Consider the following 20,370-nt stretch of genomic DNA (forward strand, 5'->3'; position numbering starts at 1 on the left):
CGTGAGATTCACTGTCCAAATTTGGACTATTTTCTGGGTTTCTGTGAGAAAGACACTTTTTCTTCAAAAGAAACCTGTAAATGGATTACAAAAAATCGGAACCGCTAAGTAGGCGTTCTAAACAAATTCCAGAGGTGCTCAGACCTACTTATAACATTCCATCTCTTGCTTCGGGGGGGAAAAAGGAGTCTAATTCGATCCTCTGTCATCTCTAAATGCAGATATTTTCTTTTAATATACATGTCAGGTAGCTTCTAGTTGTACTACTTATTTTGAGGAAAACATAACACGTCTGTCCCGGAGGGGGCGCTTGTTATGACGCCTCTGCTATCTGAGGACCCCTCATCAAATTTTCAAAGATATCGTGAGCCTCTTACCTGTCACTAGGGCTGGTGGGTAGAAAAATGAGCCGGCCACTAATCTCTGTATAGCAGTCACTCTTCCATTGGGGAAACACCCATTAAGTAGCACATGGATCAAAAGGTCTCTTTTAGTCTTTGTGCCTTCTTGAAATTGGTTCAGTCTTAGGGTCTTAGGGACTACATTAGATCGTTATCAGCAACTGTGTTCAGATTAGCAATTTCTATTCAACTCATGAAATAGCTTGGCTAGATCTAGTTCAGTAATTACTGATAATGCCCACGTTCCACCACACTGTGGTCATATTACCAAGAGACGATGATATCAATATCTGAGCGTTAACCTATTGTAACCGCTCTATTCGGGATAGTCGGAGCGTAAAACAGAAGGCGGCCCCTTCCGATTCTTTGTTCTAAGTATCGGGTTAGATGATAGAAAAATAGTATCACTGTGGTTACAAATCTCTACTGCAGTGTCTATATTCAAAGCCACATTCTATTACCTGTATCTGTATTAAGACAAGATATCCATGGCCCGTACTAACTTCCCCTCGGCACTCCAATAAGTAAGCAGCAGTCTCCCGCACTTGTCAGTGCAGTGTTCTACAACGTATTAAGAAAACCGCTTTTTTAGGCTACTTCCGGAAGTTGCCAGAAAAGACCGAAAAAAAACGCCCCCGGTCAGGGTTCCATGTTGGAAAACGAAATTCAATCTTAAGTGTGGTAGTCCTGGTCCATTTTTAGTGTTTATCCTATTTAAGTGCCAAAACACATTTTCTTAAATGAACACTACCCGCAAGTCTACCTTCCCTTCTGGGTCGTTGCATTAGACCAGGTTTCTTTATGTGCATAACAATCAGTTGGAGGAGGCGGGGGGGGGGGGGGGTGACTTTTGACGTGTAAAAGGCTTCACTGAGTTAGTAAAGTCTGACTTCAGCAGGAAGGATAAAGCAACAAAGTCATCACTTACAGATCCCTCCAGCAATTTATGCGAGGTATAAGATGTCTTAAGCATGTTATTTCATATCGTTTGCCGCTCTATTGCCTCGTTGAGGCCCCTCAAATCACTTTGAGTAAGGAAAATGAGCCTTTGTTCCTTTTCCAGGAGGATCTTACTTTTCAGATTTTGACAGTTCCCATTGACGGTCAAAAGCACAGTCCATTGGAAATCTTCATGACTGTTTTTTCTTAATAAAGTGAAAGGAAGGAAAAACATACCTTTTTTAATGCGCATCTAGGAGACCTGCTTCGGATGTCCTCAGCAGGGCGGATACTTGGTGCACTCTGTCTGCCTTCTCTCAGCACTATTCCCTGGACACCAGTTCCAGGCGTGATGCAGAGTGTGGGCAGGCAGTTCTGAAGAATGTTTTTGCTTCACCTAGATATGAGGCAGGTTGTCACAACTACACCCTATGTTCTTGTTCAGTGGAATCTCCCACAAGGATAAAGGAAAGGGGACGGGACAAGTTATTCACTGTAGTGAGTCAAGCACTCATAGTCCATAGTCCCCTTTTCTCCATACGTCCCACCCACCTTCCCCCGCTAGTATGCCAATAGCTAAAATGTACTAAGATTAGACGGGTATCTGTGTCTGGTGTGCTCAAAGGGGACTGAGGTGAGGCACCAGAGGGCGGGGTGTTCTCACACCCGCAGGCCGCACACCTGCATGCTATTCTTAATTTAATGGGGACATTTTTCGATGCCAAAGGTTCCGGTACCGTCCCCATGTTGGACGCCCACAAGGATGGAAAGGGGATGGAGTACTCTAGTCACTACATTGAGTAACTTTAATTTCTTAATCAACCTCTTTGGATTTGGTTGCAGTGGTCGACTTGTCAGCAGCTTCCAGAATCTGAGTATTTACTAGGAACTACAGCACAATTTATGCCAACTGTCCCTTAAATTTACAGAAAGGGGCGGTCTGGCATTCGAATCAGGACCGCCAGCTCCCCAGTAGGAACTGGTTCCTTCCATGCAAGGTGAAAGACAAAGGGCTGCAGAGTTTTCCCTCCTAGGACGACAGAAGACCGCATACAACAAACGAACGAGAAATGGCAAAAAAAAGCCCACCATTCTAGCAGAATTGGGAACCTGCTGGGTATTACTGTGGCTGATTTGACATCCTGCAATTTATGACAGCATTTCTTTTTTCCCCATTTCGATCGTAGTTCTTTGTTAGCCCTTCTACCATTCTGGGAGGGGGAAGTCTGTGTTTTGCCTTTGGCAGGTGCCCGCCAAGGCTCCAGTGTGTCTGGGCAGGCAGGAAGTGGGGGAGGAGTTATTCATGCCCCTGCCATTTGAGTGCCTGAATGGAACCAGTTCCCACTGGAGGGGGGGAGGGAGGCGACTGGCTGCCCTGATTGGACAGCCACCCGCCCCTTTCTGTAAACTGCTGAGAGAATGCAGAAGAGTGTGGTCAAACTGAATAAAAGGTGAGGTTTCTGATGTGAAAGGCAAGTCGACCACTGGAAACTAAAGTAGCTGACCAGACACTCCTGCAGACCCTTTGGATCCTCGTGAAGCAACCTTTGCTGTCCTGACCCAGATTTCTACTCGACAGAGGAGCTCCAAAGAGGATGACTCCTTAACTTTGGCTGGTGGGAGCAACCATCCCTGAGACAAACTGCAATGTGAGTTATTTCCCGAGGTGCTGGGTTTTTCCAGAGCTGCAGAATGTGAATACCAGGAGACCCATTTGCAGTGCATTGTCTCTGAGAGGCTGAATCCTTCCACGTCTTTGCTGAGCTCCAGATGAACCTCCAGAGACACTGAGTCCCCTCGCCAAAGTGCAGGACTCAAGAATCGAAGGTAATTTACCTGGCAAATACCATTCTTTGGTGGTTCTGAGAAAAAGGTGAGAAACTGCAGACTGACCAAGGAGACTGAAGAAATTTGTGCCATGGGTCCCCTCTCGAGACTGCTGCTGAGACTTCCCATTCAGAGTCCTTCCTTTCGTCACTAGACCGAGGAATCAGGAGACCAGGTCCATCGCTGCTGCACATCGGAGAATCCAGCTATGAGCATTTCTTCTAACCTAAGGTGCTGTGGAATGAAAGGTATTGCTTACCTTGAACCGAGAAGTCACTCCATAGTGTTTGAGTGCGTGAAGCGGTGTACACTGACCTAAGCTGCCGGCTTGTCTCCCTTTAGTGAGTAATTTTTCGGGGTCTCCATTGTTAATTCTTAAAGTATCTTTTCCTAGCGACTGTGTATCCGAAGGAACATTTGCTGTTCTGGTGCTTCTTAAGACTTCAAATTCACTCCGAACTGACTTTTGCATGAATACAATTACCGTTTATCTTAATACAGTAGAACTGTCATTAGTGTCAAACTCTAACAATTGTATAGCAATGGCCTCTGAAAAGTATTCCTAAGTCTGTTGGTTAATTGAACAAAGTATATTTCTGACTTGTGTAAATATAATGTATATATTTTAATATAACAGTTAGTGTTTCTTTGTACTGTTGTACTTATTGGCTTCAGTGTACTTGCCTACAGCTCACATCGTCCTCCTATGATAAGCCTGACTGCTCTGCCACTCTACCAAGATTCCTATAATAGTATAGACTTATACGAACAGTTGTATGCCAAGGGATAGTTTCTTGGCTCAAGTGGGCTTCAGGAAAACTCCCTTAACACTAGCTTGTGAATCCAAAGCAAATACATGCTGCAGAAAATACTGTAAGTTATATTTCCCACACACTTTGGACATTATTTATTTCTGATGCTTGTGTAATCTGCTTAGATCACATGCTATGCATAGGCCGACATCTATTGGAAGCTGCAGAGTATTACAGTTGTTTTTGAAATTCGAAAAGGGACGTCGACAGGGCGTGCCAGTAATTCTATCCCTAGTGTGATGTCCGCTGTACCCATGATCCCTCGCGCGTTGAGGTCCCTCGGATTGTTTTTCTTTTTTTCGGCCATTGTGAGCGGTCGCATATAAGCGGAGTGCATTTTCGGCTTACGCCATTGACTTATAAAAAGTTAATATTTATCTTTTTGTCCTTTATCGACGCCGTGCCTCGACGCGACAAAGTCTCAAAGGACAGAACTGACCGCCGCACAGAGATCTTGCCAGAACCATCCGGCCTCGAAAGGCCCACCGTGCCTAGGCCTTACAGTAGGGAGAGTGGGGGTGGTCATAACAATGTATTTTCCAACCCCTTCCCTGGGTCGCCCTGCTGCCGACCCCCAATATGGAACGTGCGCCATTTAAATTCTCTGTCCTGCAATAAAAAATACACTTGGGTTGACGAGCACAAGGTGTGTAACCTTTGCTTGAATTCGGACCACAAGACTCATTGTCGGGCCTGTAAACTACTCCGACCCAAGACCCTCAAGGATGGAAGGATGAAACGTTGGGCCCATCACCCCATGCAGGCCAAGGCTGAAATGGACGTCGAAGAAGCATCCAGTGATGACAGCAACGTCGTCCTCTCAGACAACGAGGGTGAAAGGGAACCTCCGCGTTCCCCAGTGCTAGCCCCTGACCCTAGTAGACAGGCCGACAGTCCTGTAATGGGGAAGACAGTCGGCGGCAACGGCACCACACTCCCCCACACCAAACACATACCCTGCGGCGATGTGAGTGTCACAAGCTGAGAGCCGACATCTAAGGGCAGATCTTCGGATGCACAGTCCTCTGGGCACCCCGAGCGGCTGCCTCGTGACAAGCCCGCTAAGACAGACACCGGACTTAAAACTCCCTCTACTGGCCTAGCAATGTCAAGACGCTGCGCATGCCGTTCCCGCAGTCGAAACACAACCCACACACAAAGGAAATCCCAGGGAGTTGGGACTGTCCTCACCTGTGGAGAAACTGGTCCCCAAAGCCACTATTACGGTCTCTATCTCTAAAAAGTCAGCTTCTAAGAGCTCAGATCATAGGGAAAAACATAAATCTAGGTATTCCTCTCATAAAGACAGGAAGACAGGCACGATAAAAGGGACAAGCCTAGGGAGGACCCTGCCAAAGCCATCCCACAGGAACCTGATAGTAATCCTACACAGGACATCCCATATCTCCCCATAGAGGGGGGAGGAGGAGTTATACAGTAGCCTACCTACCTCTGCCTCTACTTACCGAGGGATTATTCCCAGTTCAGCAACCTGATCTGCCCAGGATATAGATAGGGTTATGGGGCTTATGTCCTTTTTTGCAAATTCTTTCGATGAACATCCCCAGGCTCTAGAAAGCCTAATAACCACCCCTCCCACTACCCAGGTGTCAAGCTCTAAAACTATACCTGTGGCCTCTCAGTCCCGTTTGGGTACACACCAGTCAGGAAAGATCTCCACCCCCAAACGGACTATGACGAACCAGTCCACAAGGTACCACGCCTCGCCACTGGCCTTTACAACCTAGACAAGGGAGCCGATGAGAATCCAGTCAATGGTACCGATTACGATGAAGACGTTGGGGTTAACGACGTCGATGAAGGGGGCGACCAGGGTGACAGTAGTCTTTGCCATGGACTCGCCAGTCCTGCAAGACCCTCCCATACCCGATTCCCCGGTGGACAACCAGCCCGTTTAATGACATACTTCTCAGGGCTGCTGAACATTTTGGTATCGAGACTCAGGAAATCCAGCAAGATGAGGATTTTGCAGAAGACCTCTTGGGGGACAAAAAAAACAGCAACTCAGTTTATTCCCTTACTCAAGTCGGTACAAAGGATTCAACCTTCTCTAGTAATGCCTAATCAAACTAGGGTGGTAAACCCTAGAATTGAGAAACTTTTCCGCCCAGCACCTTCAGACCCTTAGTATATAAGGTGCCAACTTAGACCAGACTCTTTGGTGGTTACAATTATCCGGAAAAGAGCTGGTAACCCATTAGCCTCCTCCGAAGCTCCTCCGGACAAGGAGAGTAAAAAAAACTATATACAGTGGGCTGAAAAATTGCCTCTTCAGCGGCTTACCAAGCACGAATTGCTAATAACTCCACCTTGCTAGCAAGCTATGACTGTACAAAGTGGGATGAAGTTACAGCCCTTGCAGAATCACTGCCAGAACCACTCAAATCTAAACTCTCCCTCATGGCTGCTGAAAGTAGAGCTACGGCAAGCCTCCTACTCAAACAATTTTGACGCAGCAGACAACGCTGAACGCGTTATTGCTGAGGCTACCATCCTGAAACGACATGCCTGGCTTAGGCAGTCTGGATTCAAAACAGAAACACAGACTATCTGTTCAACATGCCTATTGAGCCTGATGTTTTGTTTGGAAAAGCAGTTGAGGACATGCTGAAGTCTGCCAAGGATGAATATGAAACGCTCAAGTCCCTTGGCCAACAGACAAACCAAAGAGGCAATCCTTTTCAGCGTTTTTGTGGACAAAATGCACAAAGAGGCACCGGCTATAGTCAAAACTAGGGTTCCTTAGATAAGCCAACAGGCCTCCCAAGGTTATACCAGAGGCCAGCACCGAGGTCACGGAAAGGGGAGAGGTTCCCCTACCAGAGGTAGAGGAACATCCTCCAAGCAATGACGCTCCGCTACTAGGCCCCTCCCATGCCTCCCCAGTCGGGGGACGAATCTCACTTCACCCACGCATGGGAGGGAATAACATCAGACAAGTGGGAGTTCTCTACGGTAGCGGGAGGTTACTGCATAGAACTCCAGGTAATCCCATCAAACCGCCCCGCGCAACAGAAAAGACAGTCAAGAGAGGAACTACTCGTCTTGGTGAAGGAAGTCGAAGCTCTGCTCTTCAAGGACGCCATCGAAATCGTGCCATACAACCAGTTAAACGGGGGTATTTATTCAACATCCTTCCTTGTTCCAAAGAAGGATCTAACCATGCGCCTGGTGTTAGACCTGCGCCCTGCAAACAATTTTGTCAAGCCTCAAATTCTGCATGGCAACGCTACAAGAAGTAATCCCTCTGCTAAACCGGGGGTTGAGGGAGATTACATGGCAACATTGGATATAAAAGATGCTTATTTTCATATTTCAATGCTTCCAGCGCACAGAAGATTCTTGTGATTCAAAGTAGCAGACCAGCACTACCAGTTCAAAGTGCTGCCCTTCGGGATGGCCTCGGCTCCAAGGGTGTTCACCAAGGTACTGGCAGTGGTGGGGGCGCACCTTTGCAGGGAAGCAATCCCAGTGTACCCCTACCTGGACGACTTGCTGATCACGGGAGAATCCTACCATCTTTGCAACATAAACACGCAAAGAACCATAGACCTTCTTTTCCAATTGGGCTTCTCAATAAACGAGAAAGTCAAGTCTGGTACCAAACACATCAAAACAGTTCATAGGGGCTGTTAGATACAAAGACAGGCTTAGCCTTCCCATCCATAGAAAGAGTACAAAACATGCTTCGGCAAATACCCCAGTATCAAGGCGGTCTCCAGATAAGCGTACGCAAAGCTATGCGTTTGCTATGCATCTGCTAGGCATGATGGCATAGTGCATTTACCTGGTCCCAAACGTGTGCCTGCGACCAATGCAGGAATGGCTGGCAAAACAATGGTCTCAGGCAAGTGGTCAGTGGGCAGATCTAGTGGTGGTTTTGCCTACACTGGTTCAAAACCTACGCTGGTGGTTGAGGGAAAATCTGCTCCAGGGGAAACCTCTCCACGAACCGGAAGCGCTAGCGGTCGTCACAACAGACGCGTCACTTTCCGGCTGGGGGCCCACTACCTTCACCACACAGCCTGTGGTCACAAGTTACTTCACAGAACCACATCAACCTACTGGAGTTATTGGCGATCTTAAAAGCACTACAAGCTTTCGAGACCCACCTAACAAACCAGTCGGTACAAGTCCTGACAGACAGCACCACCGCAATGTTCTATGTCAACAAACGGGGAGGTACACACTCTCCAAATATGTCCAAACTGGCACAGAGAATATGGAGATGGGCACTCAAACAAGGGATGTTCCAGGAGTACTCTACACTCTAGCGGACTCTCAGCAGAGATCCTCTCCCAGAAGAACACGAGTGGAGACTACACACGGACGTGGTAGACAACATCTTCTTGCTATGGGGCTACTCTAGACTTGTTCGCAACAAAAGAACAGAAGCAATGCCCAGACTTCGCGTCCAGGTTCCCCCAACCAGACTCCAAGGGGAACGCCCTATGGATGAGCTGGTCAGGGAAATTTGCTTACGCTCCCCCGACTCCATTAATCGGCAGAATAGTGAACAAGTTACACGGGTATCAAATGACTCATCCTAGTTGCTCATATGTGGGCGAGACTGCCGTGGTATCCACATCTACGCAAGCTGGCCATGTGCGATTCCCATCAAGCTCCCGTACCAGGTCAACCTGTTGACTCAACACGGGGGGGACAATGATTCACCCACAACCTCACCCTTTGAACTTGGAAGCATGGCTCCTGAAGTCAGACACCTCAATCTGCCACAACTGTGTATGGATATTCTTAAGGAAGCACGGAAACCAAACACACTGTTGTTCCCTCAAGTGGAAGAGATTCGTCATTTGGTGCCAATCTAGACAAATCAACCCAATAGCACACATTCTAACATACATGCTCCACTTGTTGGATTCAGGGTTGGTTCTTCTTTGAGTCCCTTTAGCAGCTTTATCAGCCTACACCACCTCTCAAGGTAAAGTTTAGTGGTGGAAAGTGCCGGTCATTAAAGCATTCTTGAAGGGAGTGAAAAGACTACACCCTCCAGTCTCTAATCCCCCGCCAGGCTGGGACCTCAATGTAGTGTTAGCAAAACTCATGGACCCGCCCTTCGAGCCTTTGCATCAAGCTACTTTTAAAAACATTACCTATAAAACTGCCTTCTTAGTGGCTATTACTTCCATAAGAGTCAGCGAACTCCAAGCCTGGTCAGTGCAGGACCCTTTCTCCAGCATTGGATCTTTCATAGATTCAGATGCTTGAATATTCCCCGTCGTCAGACTGGGAATCCTCGGTCATAAATTTAATAATACATTTTTTATTTTTTTTTATTTTTATAAATATACACACATTGCTACCTAGCAGTGCATGTACATAGCCCATTATGGCCTATGAGCCATTTCATTGTGTAGTCCCTCCACCTCACTTTGGTCCTTTATGGCCCCAGCCAATGAGGTGGCAGGGCTTAAGCTCCGCCCCCGGCAGCCATCTTTAGATTTTTCACCGCAGTCTAACAGACACAGGGAATCCTCAAGCTCTCTGAGCTTTTTCAAATTCTTTCTACTTTTGTGTGGAATATATTTAGTAAATCTATTCCATTTTGTTCCCCTTCACAGGGGCTTTGTTTCCATTTAACCTTGGAGACAAAACTTGTTGTTTTCCTCTCAAAATCGTCGACTGAACTTCTCTTCAGAAATGGAGGCACCTCAGGCTGTCAGGAAGCCTTCCCTGTTCAGGGACTGCACGAGGTGCAAAAAGAAATTGGTTTACAACAAAGACCCCCACGAGCATTGCATTTATTGTCTGTATCCACATGACATTAAAAAATGCGAGATTTGTAGAACTTTTTCCACCAAGACCCTTCATGACAGGCATAGAAGACTCCTTTCTTACCTGGAATCCAGGGATCAATCTTCGGACGAAGAGTCTGTCAGAACAGCTCCTGTCCAATCCAGCACTCCATCTGAGAGACAAACTTCAAAGAGAAGGGCCTCTTCAGTGGAAAGGAGTTCCTCTCCCAAGTACAAAAAGAGGAAGCTGGAATTGATACCCTTTCTGCCTCCAGTTGACTTACCAAGTCAGAAGAAGTCTGCAAAATCTGCCTCCAGAGGTAAGGAGGAGTTTGCAAAAAACAGGGGGGGCAGTCGTCGGCGGCGAAACCGCCCACGAATGATGGGAAAGGTAAAGGCCCATCATCGGCCATACCGTCGACGAAACCAGCAAAGACGACGACCACGCTTAAGACATCGTCGACAATAAGATCATCGTCATCGGACACGTTGACCGCGAAGCAATCGTCGACGAGCAAACACCACTCGTCCACGAAGCATTCATCCATGACGCAGTCGTCCACGAAACGCATTCCACATTCGTCAACGAAGCTCTCGTCGACGGCAAACCCTCAGTCGTCGCCGGCGAAGCCCTCGTCGACGGGAAAATCTCAGCCGTCGCCGGCGAAGCCCTCGTCGACGGGAAAATCTCAGTCGTCGACGAAATCTCATACGGGATGTTTGTTGACGAAGATAGCACCGCAAATTACGGAGGAATTGCGGCCTTCCACATTTGAAACTCCTGTCATTGAAAGCAATGTCATTGAGAAGAATACTGAAACTGAACCACTGGTACAGCAATTTTCACCTTTGGGTCACATGACAGAACTTCCGGATGTAATTCTTCAGGAAGAATTCTCTGATGCGGAAGTGATGGAAGAGTCCACCGGTCCCTTACCTAAACAATACAGCCCTCCTTGGCAACCGTCCACTGGAGAATCCGAATACCCTCATGACCCGATACTCATGTTATCCGTGCAGAGGATTGTAGAAGAATTTTACAGGCGGCAAAAGGAGAAGCAAATTCCGATTGATCCCATAGAATCAGGAATTATTCCTAGAGAGTCATCTCCGATTCCAGGCACATCTGGTTGTTCTCCTCACAGGAGTAGACCGCAAAAACGGATGGGATCACCGGAACCTGCTCGAAGACCAAGGAGCAGCACCCACAGTGCTTCACCTACAAGAGTCCCGTCGCCACAGTCATCGCGCAGACCGCGATCTCCGAATGTGGACCCCACTATGGTACCGTCCACCATTTCGGTATCAGACTGGCAGGAGGATCCTTTTAGAGAATTCTCTGAACCAGAAGAAGGAGAAATAACACAGGAGCCAGACGCATCCAGTGAGTGGGATGACTACGTAGTCGAGAAGCCAAGGAGGAGAGACTCGCCGGGCAAGGCCTCACCGCCGGATGATCTCGTCTCTTTCCACACCATTATAGGTAAAGCCGCAGAATTGTTTAAAATTCAGGTTTCTTCTGAGGAAAGGAAATCAGTGCTCTATGAGCACAGGGACAAACGAAGGAGGACAGTTACCACAATTCCTCTCCTCGATACCATCTGGGATTCCGGATCCAAGATCCTATCCACACCCTTATCGACTCCGGCGCTGGTGTCCAGGCCAGAAAAGAAATATAAAGCTCCAGATTCGGCACCTCTTTGTTTGAGAGGTCATACGAAACCAGACTCGGTTATCACAGTGGCGGCCAGAAAGAAACTCGCCAACCCCTCCTCACCGTTGTCGGCACCACCGGATAAGGACGGACGTAAACTGGAAGCCATGGGCAGGAAAGTATCATCTTCTGCATCGCTTACAATCAGAGCGGGCAATGCGCTGGCCATGACCGCAAGGTTCGATCGCGAGCTTTGGCTCCGCATGTCCAAATTGGCGACACAATTACCACCAGAGCTCCAGGAGGAGGCAAAATCGATAATCGCGGATGGTGAAGCAACATCGGATCACATGATCGACGCAGCGGTTGATGTGGCCGAATCAGGCTTTAGGCAGATGGCGCACGGCACAGTGCTCAGAAGGCAAGCCTGGATGAAGGCTACTAACTTTAGACCTGAAGTCCAGGCGCAGATATTAGACATGCCATTTGATGGACAAGATCTCTTTGGAAAGAAGATAGACGATCATCTGAAGGGAATCAAGACAGACACACAGCCAGAGCCATCAGTTCTTTAAAGGACAAAAGTAAGGACCATCGGTCTTTTCGTCCCTTTAGAGGCTCATCTTCCAAGTTCAGACGATACGGTCGTTCCTCGTATGGTCAAAAAGCACAAGGCGGCACGTACCAAGACAATAAATATCAGTCATCCAACAGATACGCCCATAGAGGCAGACGTGGCTCCGCCCAAGGGAAGTCACAAGGCAAACAAAACTGACGACCAATGTTTTTCCCCTCTTCACCACACCCCGGTGGGGGGAAGGGTGAGCCAGTTATTCCAGCGCTGGCAATCAATTACATCGGACAAATGGGTGTTACAGGTGATCCAAAAGGGTCACACCTTAGAATTTCTGGACCAACCTCCTTCCCTGCCTCCAACATCTCGCAGAGTGCATATGCTAACACAGGTCATGTCCGAAGTGCAAAAACTGCTCCAGAAGGCAGCAGTAGAACCAGTCCCTTATTCTCAGAGGGGAAAAGGTTTCTACACCCGATTCTTCCTCGTCAGAAAGAAAAACGGTCAATGGAGACCCATCTTGGACCTGAGGGCACTCAACAAATTTATCAAGCGCATAACATTCAAGATGGTAGCTTTACAAGGGGTGCTACCTTGGTTAAACAAGCACGACTTCTTAGCCACTTTAGACTTGGAGGACGCATACTTCCATATACCGATCCATCCAGCGCACAGGCAGTTCCTCAGGTTCACGGTGGGAGAGCTTCACTTTCAGTTTTGAGTGGTCCCGTTCGGGCTAAAATCGGCTCCGAGAGTTTTCACAAAATGCTTGGCGCCGGTAGCAGCAAGTCTCAGGAGGGCAGGAACGGACGTTTTTCCATACCTGGACGATTGGCTGATAAAGGCAAGTTCCGCTGCAAAGGCTCGCTCGGCAGTGTCGAGGACTGTCAACCTCCTAAAAGAGTTAGGTTTCTCCATAAACCAGACAAAATCCTGCCCCATTCCCAGCAAGGTAGCTCTCTTCCTGGGAGCCGAACTCGATACCAGCATTCCCAGAGTGAGGCCATCCGCAGAAAGAATAGCAGCGATTCTACGCTCAACTTCAAACTTCCTACAGAAAGAGACAACATCCGTACGCTCTTACAAATCCCTATTGGGCATGATGTCATCATGCATATTCCTCATACCGAACTGCAGGCTTCGTATGAGACCTGTGCAGGAAGCTCTGGACCACCAATGGAAACAAGCTTTCGGAGGCTGGGAAGACATTGTCCAGATTCCATCGACTTTGCACAAGGCCCTTCGATGGTGGAATGTTCCGAGGAATCTTCTGCAGGGGATGCCGTTTCAAGCACCGACATCGACCCTTCTGCTGAGGACGGACGCTTCCTTATCAGGTTGGGGCGCTCATTTTGCGGACCTCCAAACCAAGGGCTCTTGGTCGACACAAGAGTCCCAGCTCCACTTCAACGTGTTAGAGCTCAGGGCCGTAAGGTTGGCGCTGAAAGCCTTCCTACCGGTTATAGCTGGCCAAGTTCTTACAGTCCAGACGGACAACACAACCTCCATGCACTATACAAACAAGCAGGGAGGCACGAGGTCACAGATCCTGTCGCAAGAAGCCCAACAGCTTTGGGCATGGGCCTTGCACTACGGGGTGCAGATCAGGGCAGAGCATCTTCCAGGAGTGGACAATGTCCTAGCGGACAGGCTAAGCAGAGAATACTCAGCGTCCCACGAGTGGGAGCTGGACGAAAAAGAAACCCAACGGATATTTGCCTTATAGGGCCATCCGCAGATCGACCTTTTTGCCACCAGGAACAACAAAAAATGCAAGAGATTTGCTTCAAGATACCCGGAGCACCAATCACTGGGAGACGCGTTCTCAGTGAATTGGTCGGGGAAGTTCCTCTATGCCTTCCCACCCATTCCCCTCATGTCGAGGGTACTTCGCAGGGTAAAAGAACAGGATTGTTCTTTGATTTTAATTGCACCGGATTGGGCACGGCAAGTCTGGTACCCGACGCTGAGGCACCTATCCTGTCAACCCCCGATTCGTCTCAAGACGCATCCATATCTACTGACGCAACAGAACCGCAAGGTCCTCCACCACGACCCGAGGAGCCTGTCTCTCAAAGCATGGTTCCTGAGCAGCGCAAACTGATGCACCTAAAGTTACCATCGGAATGCTGGGATATCATCAGGGCCGCTAGAGCCCCGTCCACGCAAGTCACCTACACCAGGAAATGGACCAGGTTTTCCAAATGGTGCGAGACCTCTGCAATCGATCCCCTCACGGCCTCGGTTGATCAGATTCTGCCTTACTTGTTGCACCTGGCTAAGTCGGGGCTCTCACTGTCCTCTATCAAGGTCCATCTGTCAGCCATAGCGGCTTACACAGTAACCGCGGAGACGCAAGCCTTACTTTCCTTACCAGCGGTTAAAATCTTCCTGAAAGGACTGATGTGTACTTATCCGCCTACACCTACACCAGTTCCGGAATGGAGCCTCAACACCGTCTTAACAGCCCTCATGCAACCTCCCTTCGAACCCATTCACAGATGCGAAATGAAATTCTTGTCCTGGAAGACATCTTTCCTGATAGCCATCACATCAGCCAGAAGGATCAGTGAGTTACAAGCTTTGTCTTCTGAACCCCCGTTTACCTTGTTCCAGAAGGACCGCGTCATCTTAAGGCCTCACCCGAAGTTCCTCCCCAAGGTACTTTCGGAGATGTCGTTCACTGAATGCATTGTTTTACCAACCTTTTTCCAGAATCACGCTTCTGAAGCGGAAAGAACATTACATTCTCTAGACGTTGCTAGAGTGTTGAAGTTTTACTTGCAAAGAACCAAGGAGTTCCGCTCCTCAAACCGGCTATTCATTTCTTTCTCTGGCCGTACCAAGGGTCAGCAGATATCTAAACAAAGTCTGGCATGCTGGGTATCGTCCTGCATCACCCACTGCCATCAGTTGAAAGGCGACCCTTTAACTAGACCGCCGTCTGCGCACTCCACCAGAGGAAGGGCGGCGTCAACAGCATTCCACGCAGGGGTGGCATTGAAGGACATATGCAGAGCCGCCACGTGGAGCACTCTGCATACTTTCGCCAAACACTACTGCCTGGCTGAAGATACCAAGAAAGAAGCTGCAGTTGGACAGGCAGTGCTCCGCCATCTCTTTGTATAAGGTAGGACCAGCCTCCTTTCCCACCTTTCCCGAAGTATGTAACCGTTGTGTTGCTGCATGGTAAAGGTTTGATCAGAAATATGTTTTTTCTGTATTTATGCATATATATATATATATATATATATATATATATATATATATATATATATATATATATATATATATATATATATAGGTGGCATGTTTTAACTGCTTGGTATTCTATTCAAGCATCTGAATCTATGAAAGATCAAATGCTGGAGAAGTCTTAGTTACTTACCTGTAACTGTATTTCTCCAGCATTGGTATCTTTCATAGATTCACATGCGCCCGCCCGCCTCCCCTGAGAGGCTGCTCCTATGCTCGGCATCCATCATACTGTAATCTCTACAGTTCAAAATCTAAAGATGGCTGCCGGGGGCGGAGCCACCTCATTGGCTGGGGCCATAAAGGACCAAAGTGAGGTGGAGGGACCACACAATGAAATGGCTCATAGGCCATAATGGGCTATGTACATGCACTGCTAGGTAGCAATGTGTGTATATTTAAAAAAAAAAAAAAAAAATTATTATTAAATTTATCACCGAGGATTCCCAGTCTGACGACGGGGAATATTCAAGCATGTGAATCTATGAAAGATACCAATGCTGGAGAAATACAGTTACAGGTACGTAACTAAGACTTCTTTATCATCCATAAAGACAAATTGGTTTTACAGACTCGCCCTAGGTTCTCCCCTAAATTCATTTCCAAGTTCCACGTAAACTAATCCATCGAACTTCCGGCCTTCTTTCAGAAGCCAACTAGCTCAGCTCAAACTCCACACACAAGATGTGAGGGCAGTTCTCTACTATGAAGAAAAAAACAAACGGCTTAGGAAGACTGATCAACTATTCGTCTCCATGGCTACAGGCAGACCAGGAGAGTGCGTTTCCAAGAGAACTATCTCCAAATGGGTAGTCAAATGTATACAATTATGCTATTCATTATCAAACAAGACACTGCCTTCTACACCAAGAGCTCACTCCACACGGGGCACTGGGGCTACTTTAGCTTTTATTGCAAACGTCCCCTTAGACAGCATTTGCAAACCAGCTACATGGAGCTCAGTGCACACCTTCACTCAGCACTACTGCATTGACACACATTCAAAGACAGATACACAGGTGGGACAAGCGGTTCTAAAACATCTATTTGCTGCTACTCCTTCTCACAACCCACCACCTTCTCATAACGCTGCTCGCTAATCTATGCATAGCCTGTAATCTAAGCAGATTAAACAAGCATCAGAAGGAATACATTACTCACCGTAATCGTATTTCTGGTGCTTGTATCTGCTTAGATTCACATGCGCCCACCCTTCCTCCCCTGAGAGAAGGTGCATAGATGTTATGAGCGTCTACATATATCTGTTTGGATACAACTGTACTCGCATGACCCCTGCTACCTCATGTCAGAATGAAAACAATCTGAGGGACCTCGGCGCGTGAGGGATCATGGGTACAGCGGACGTCACACTAGGGATAGTATTACTGGCACGCCCTGTCGACGTCCCTTTTCGAATTTCGAAAACTGTAATACTCTGCAGCTGCCACTTGATGTCGGCCTATGCGCATGTGAATCTAAGCAGATACAAGCACCAGAAATATGATTACGGTGAGTAATGTATTCCTTATTGCATTTGTAAAGTGCACCTAACCCTCAGGCATATGGGCGCAAGGCTTACGAAAATGGTTACAGGTTATACAAACTTAAGAATTTGGTGTTACAGGTTGTGCTGGCATGTGGTTACAGGACAAACGAGCTTAAGAATTCCAGTAGTAGTGGTGCCATTGACCACATGACTGCAACACGCTGAAAATGCTCTGAAGCACCTGCTGGCAGTTGAGATTGTTGGGTCCGGCCTGTGCCTTGAACAATTTTATGCATTTCGGATTAAATTTAGGGGAGGCGAGGGGGTCCTGGAGAGAGTTGCCTCCCATTTGAAAAAATATGGCTGAATTAAGTAATTGTTAGGGACCCTGATATTCTTAGTTTTTGAGTGATATTTCTTTTTGTAGAAACTGCTTTTGCACTGCATGTAATCTGGTTGTATTAATTAAATCTGTTTAACCTAATTTCATTCATGCTTATGTTATAGGGACGGGGGCTAATGAGAAACTAGGCAAATGTAATTCTGTAAAGTGTTGAATGAGGAATTTGAAACTTCTAAATTAAAAAATCTCTTTCTCTTTAGGTGTAAGAAGTTTGGTGTCCCTATAGAGAAGATCTATAACAAAACCCAGCGAGAGAAATTTGCGTGGGCCATAGATATGGCAGAAGAAGACTATGAATTTTAACATATTTTTAAATGGGCTGGATTTTACTGCAAAAGGCATAGCCTGATATTAGACAGCTTGAACTGTGAGCCTTACTTGTCCTAACCTTTTCTTTTATGGGAGGGGAGGAGGAAGAGTAAGGAGAGGAGATTAAAGTTTTTTTTCCAAAAAAGCATTCAAACCAACATCTGCAAGAATAGTGACCAGGAAAAAAACGTTTCCAGCAGCCTTGAAAAAGTTGTCCTATGGACAACTATTACAAAAACAAACCATAATGTTCAGATATCATAATAGCTTTTTTCCCCTAATTGAGGAAGATTCTGGGGGGCATGCCTATTTATAACAGGTATTTTTGTTATCCTTTTTATTGCAATAACCATGGATTTGAGCTACTGTATTTATGTCCAATTCTACTGGTGCATTCTTACAGTTGGGGTTTTGCAATCATTTCTATATTTTAATAGAAAAAAAGGAACTCCTTCTCTCCCCCTCCCGCCTCAACTGTCGCTCCCGCCCCCCTTTCCTGCTCTTTAACGAGACACAACCATTGCGGGCCGCTGGTTACAGCCCCCTCCAGGTTAAAATTAGCAGTTCTCGACAAGAGTGATTGGGGTCTTAACATTTTGTCTGTTCTCTTGTGTCATCTTGGAGGGAGGGGACATTGAAGTCTACCCACGTCTTGCTGATGACAAAGCATGATCTGAGGAGGATTCTGGTGTTCCTTTCAAATGTGAATTTTTATTTCCTTTTTAATTATTTTGAAGTATTTAAAACGTTTGTCTTAAAGATTGCAAAGTTAGAGCAAAGCGAGCGAGGGTGTCTGGGAGGGATATTTTGATCATTTTAAAATGAAAATCAAAGACTGAACTATTTCCCATTCGCTTTTGTGAGCCTGCGTTCTATGCCTATGGGATGTTTACCATGATGAAGTTCTTCTAAAAAACTAATCTGGTCTTTTATGGAGGTTTTATGTTATAAAGAACTTCAGATCAATTTTAAGCAAAGAGCACTGGTCCAAAAAAAGAATCAATTTTAGGTTATTTTATTTATATTTTGTTGGAAATTGTGTACAAAAATTATAAAAGCAGGTTTTTAATGTGAAACTTTTTTTGGTTAAGCATTGTTAGCCAAGTGTGTGTGCAAGGGCAGTTCCCCGGCATTTTTCTTCAACAGGTATCTTCTATTTTTATCATGAACCCCATTTTAATCAACTGTAGGGTATTTAAAATAAATTCCTACGACTTAATGGAAGCTCTGGTTTGTTTTCTTTCCTTGATTTTGCTTTGTCGCATTGTTTGAGATTTCAGTGTGGTGGTGCTTTGGCGCAGTGGTCATGATTTAAAGAAAGAACAATAATTGAAACTTTGGGCTTGAGTGAAGTTGTATGTGCCCACCAACTCACATGGTGTGATTCAAAATCCCTAAATGTTCGCAAAGGTACAAAGGTAGATTATTTTAAATTTGGTTTTCCGCTTAAGGCATCAAATCATAGACCCGAAGAAAAACAAATCTAAACTGAGCATTAGATGTGGGAAAATGTGATGCAAAGCATTGCACATCAACCAGTGTGATTATTTGAGATAATTGGCACCTAATCCAAAATGTAGTTTGAGCCTACCAAATTGTCAGCAGCAAAAGTGTCTTAGTGTAGCATATTCTCAACTTTTATATGTATGTTTTCAAGCTCCGTTTTGCTCCATCTGTAGTTGGTACAACAGTATTCACTAATACTGATGCAATTGCAAGCCTTTTTAAAACAAAATGTTGTGTCTGTGGCTTTTAGACGACGGTCCTGGGTATCTTTTACCCTGTTTGATTTTTCTTGGGGAAAGATCCTTTGACTGAGAGGATGCTCAAGATGCGTAAAGTTGCCTTGTATAGCACTAGGTGAGAGCTAGTTATTGGGTGGTGAGCGACTGCATACCGGAAGAACCAGTTTTCTGAGCACTGATGTCTCGAGGTGAGTTGTGATGAGGGAACTTGGTGTTCTTGTTCCCAGAGTCCCACCAGTAGGTATCCTGCTCCGAGCATGTAAACATGTTAAAGGTTGTCAGTGTTGTGACTCAAGGTGGTGGGAGAACAATAAAGATGCCACATATAAAACCAGTGTCCATGGAGTCTGGAACCAGTAGGAGTCCCATGTCAACTGGCTGGAATTCAAGGCCATCTGACTAGGACTCAAAACTTTCCTTCCACTCATTGGGGGCAAGGAAGTCCTCATCCAGACTGACAACTCCGCCAGCATGTACATTGTCAACAAGCAGGGGGGTGGGGGGTACCATGTCCCATCCACTGTGCAGCCTGTCCGCATGTGGGAATGGGCCCTGGAGTACCAAATCTACCTCACGGCCGTCCGCCTTCCAGGGAGACCAACTTAGAGGCGGACAGGCTCAGCAGACTGGGAGCAATTGAACGACCAGGTGCTACTGGAGATCTTCAGCAGATGGGGGGGCATCCTCAGGTGGACCTTTTTGCTTCCTGGGACAACAAGAATTGCCAGCAGCTCACAACCTGGCAGGGACGGGGCCCTGGCTCACTGGGCGACGCAGTCAATCTTCAGTGGAATGGCGTGACAGCATATGCCTTCCTGCCCACACCCCTGGTCCACAGGGTGATGTGCAAGATGATAGTCTTGTCACCCCAGCATAATTCTGATAGCTCTGTGGTGGCTGGCGAGACGGTGATTCTTGGAGCTGCTAAGCCTCTCGGAGAGGCCACCCATTCACCTTCCGACAGGTCCAGCTAATCTTCTGGCGCAGGGTTATTCATCCTGCGCCACAGAAATTAGCCCTTGTTCGATGGTTCCTGAGCAGGTCACGCTGAAGCACCTCAGCCCATCACAGGCTAACATAGAGATCATTCAGGGTGTAGGAGCAAGGCTACCAAGAGCCAGTAGAAGAGTAAGTGGACTAGGTTCTTTCACTGGGCATTCTCTAAGGTGCACGTTGGACGTTGTGCTC

At 46.9% G+C, this 20,370-nt stretch overlaps 1 protein-coding gene across 1 annotated transcript in view; it reads left to right on the plus strand.

The window, feature by feature from the left end:
- Positions 1 to 18,656, plus strand: part of TOP1 (DNA topoisomerase I) — a 690,967-nt gene extending 672,311 nt beyond the window's left edge. Inside the window, exon 21 of the mRNA XM_069652271.1 lies at positions 17,329 to 18,656. Coding sequence (XP_069508372.1) covers positions 17,329 to 17,431 — 103 coding nt within the window. The 3' untranslated portion in view covers positions 17,432 to 18,656. The remainder of the gene's footprint in view (positions 1 to 17,328) is intronic.
- Positions 18,657 to 20,370: the final 1,714 nt, after the last annotated feature.

The sequence above is a fragment of the Ambystoma mexicanum genome, chromosome 3p (genome assembly GCF_040938575.1).
Source record: "Ambystoma mexicanum isolate Mex_15411 chromosome 3p, UKY_AmexF1_1, whole genome shotgun sequence".
Lineage (NCBI taxonomy): Eukaryota > Metazoa > Chordata > Amphibia > Caudata > Ambystomatidae > Ambystoma > Ambystoma mexicanum.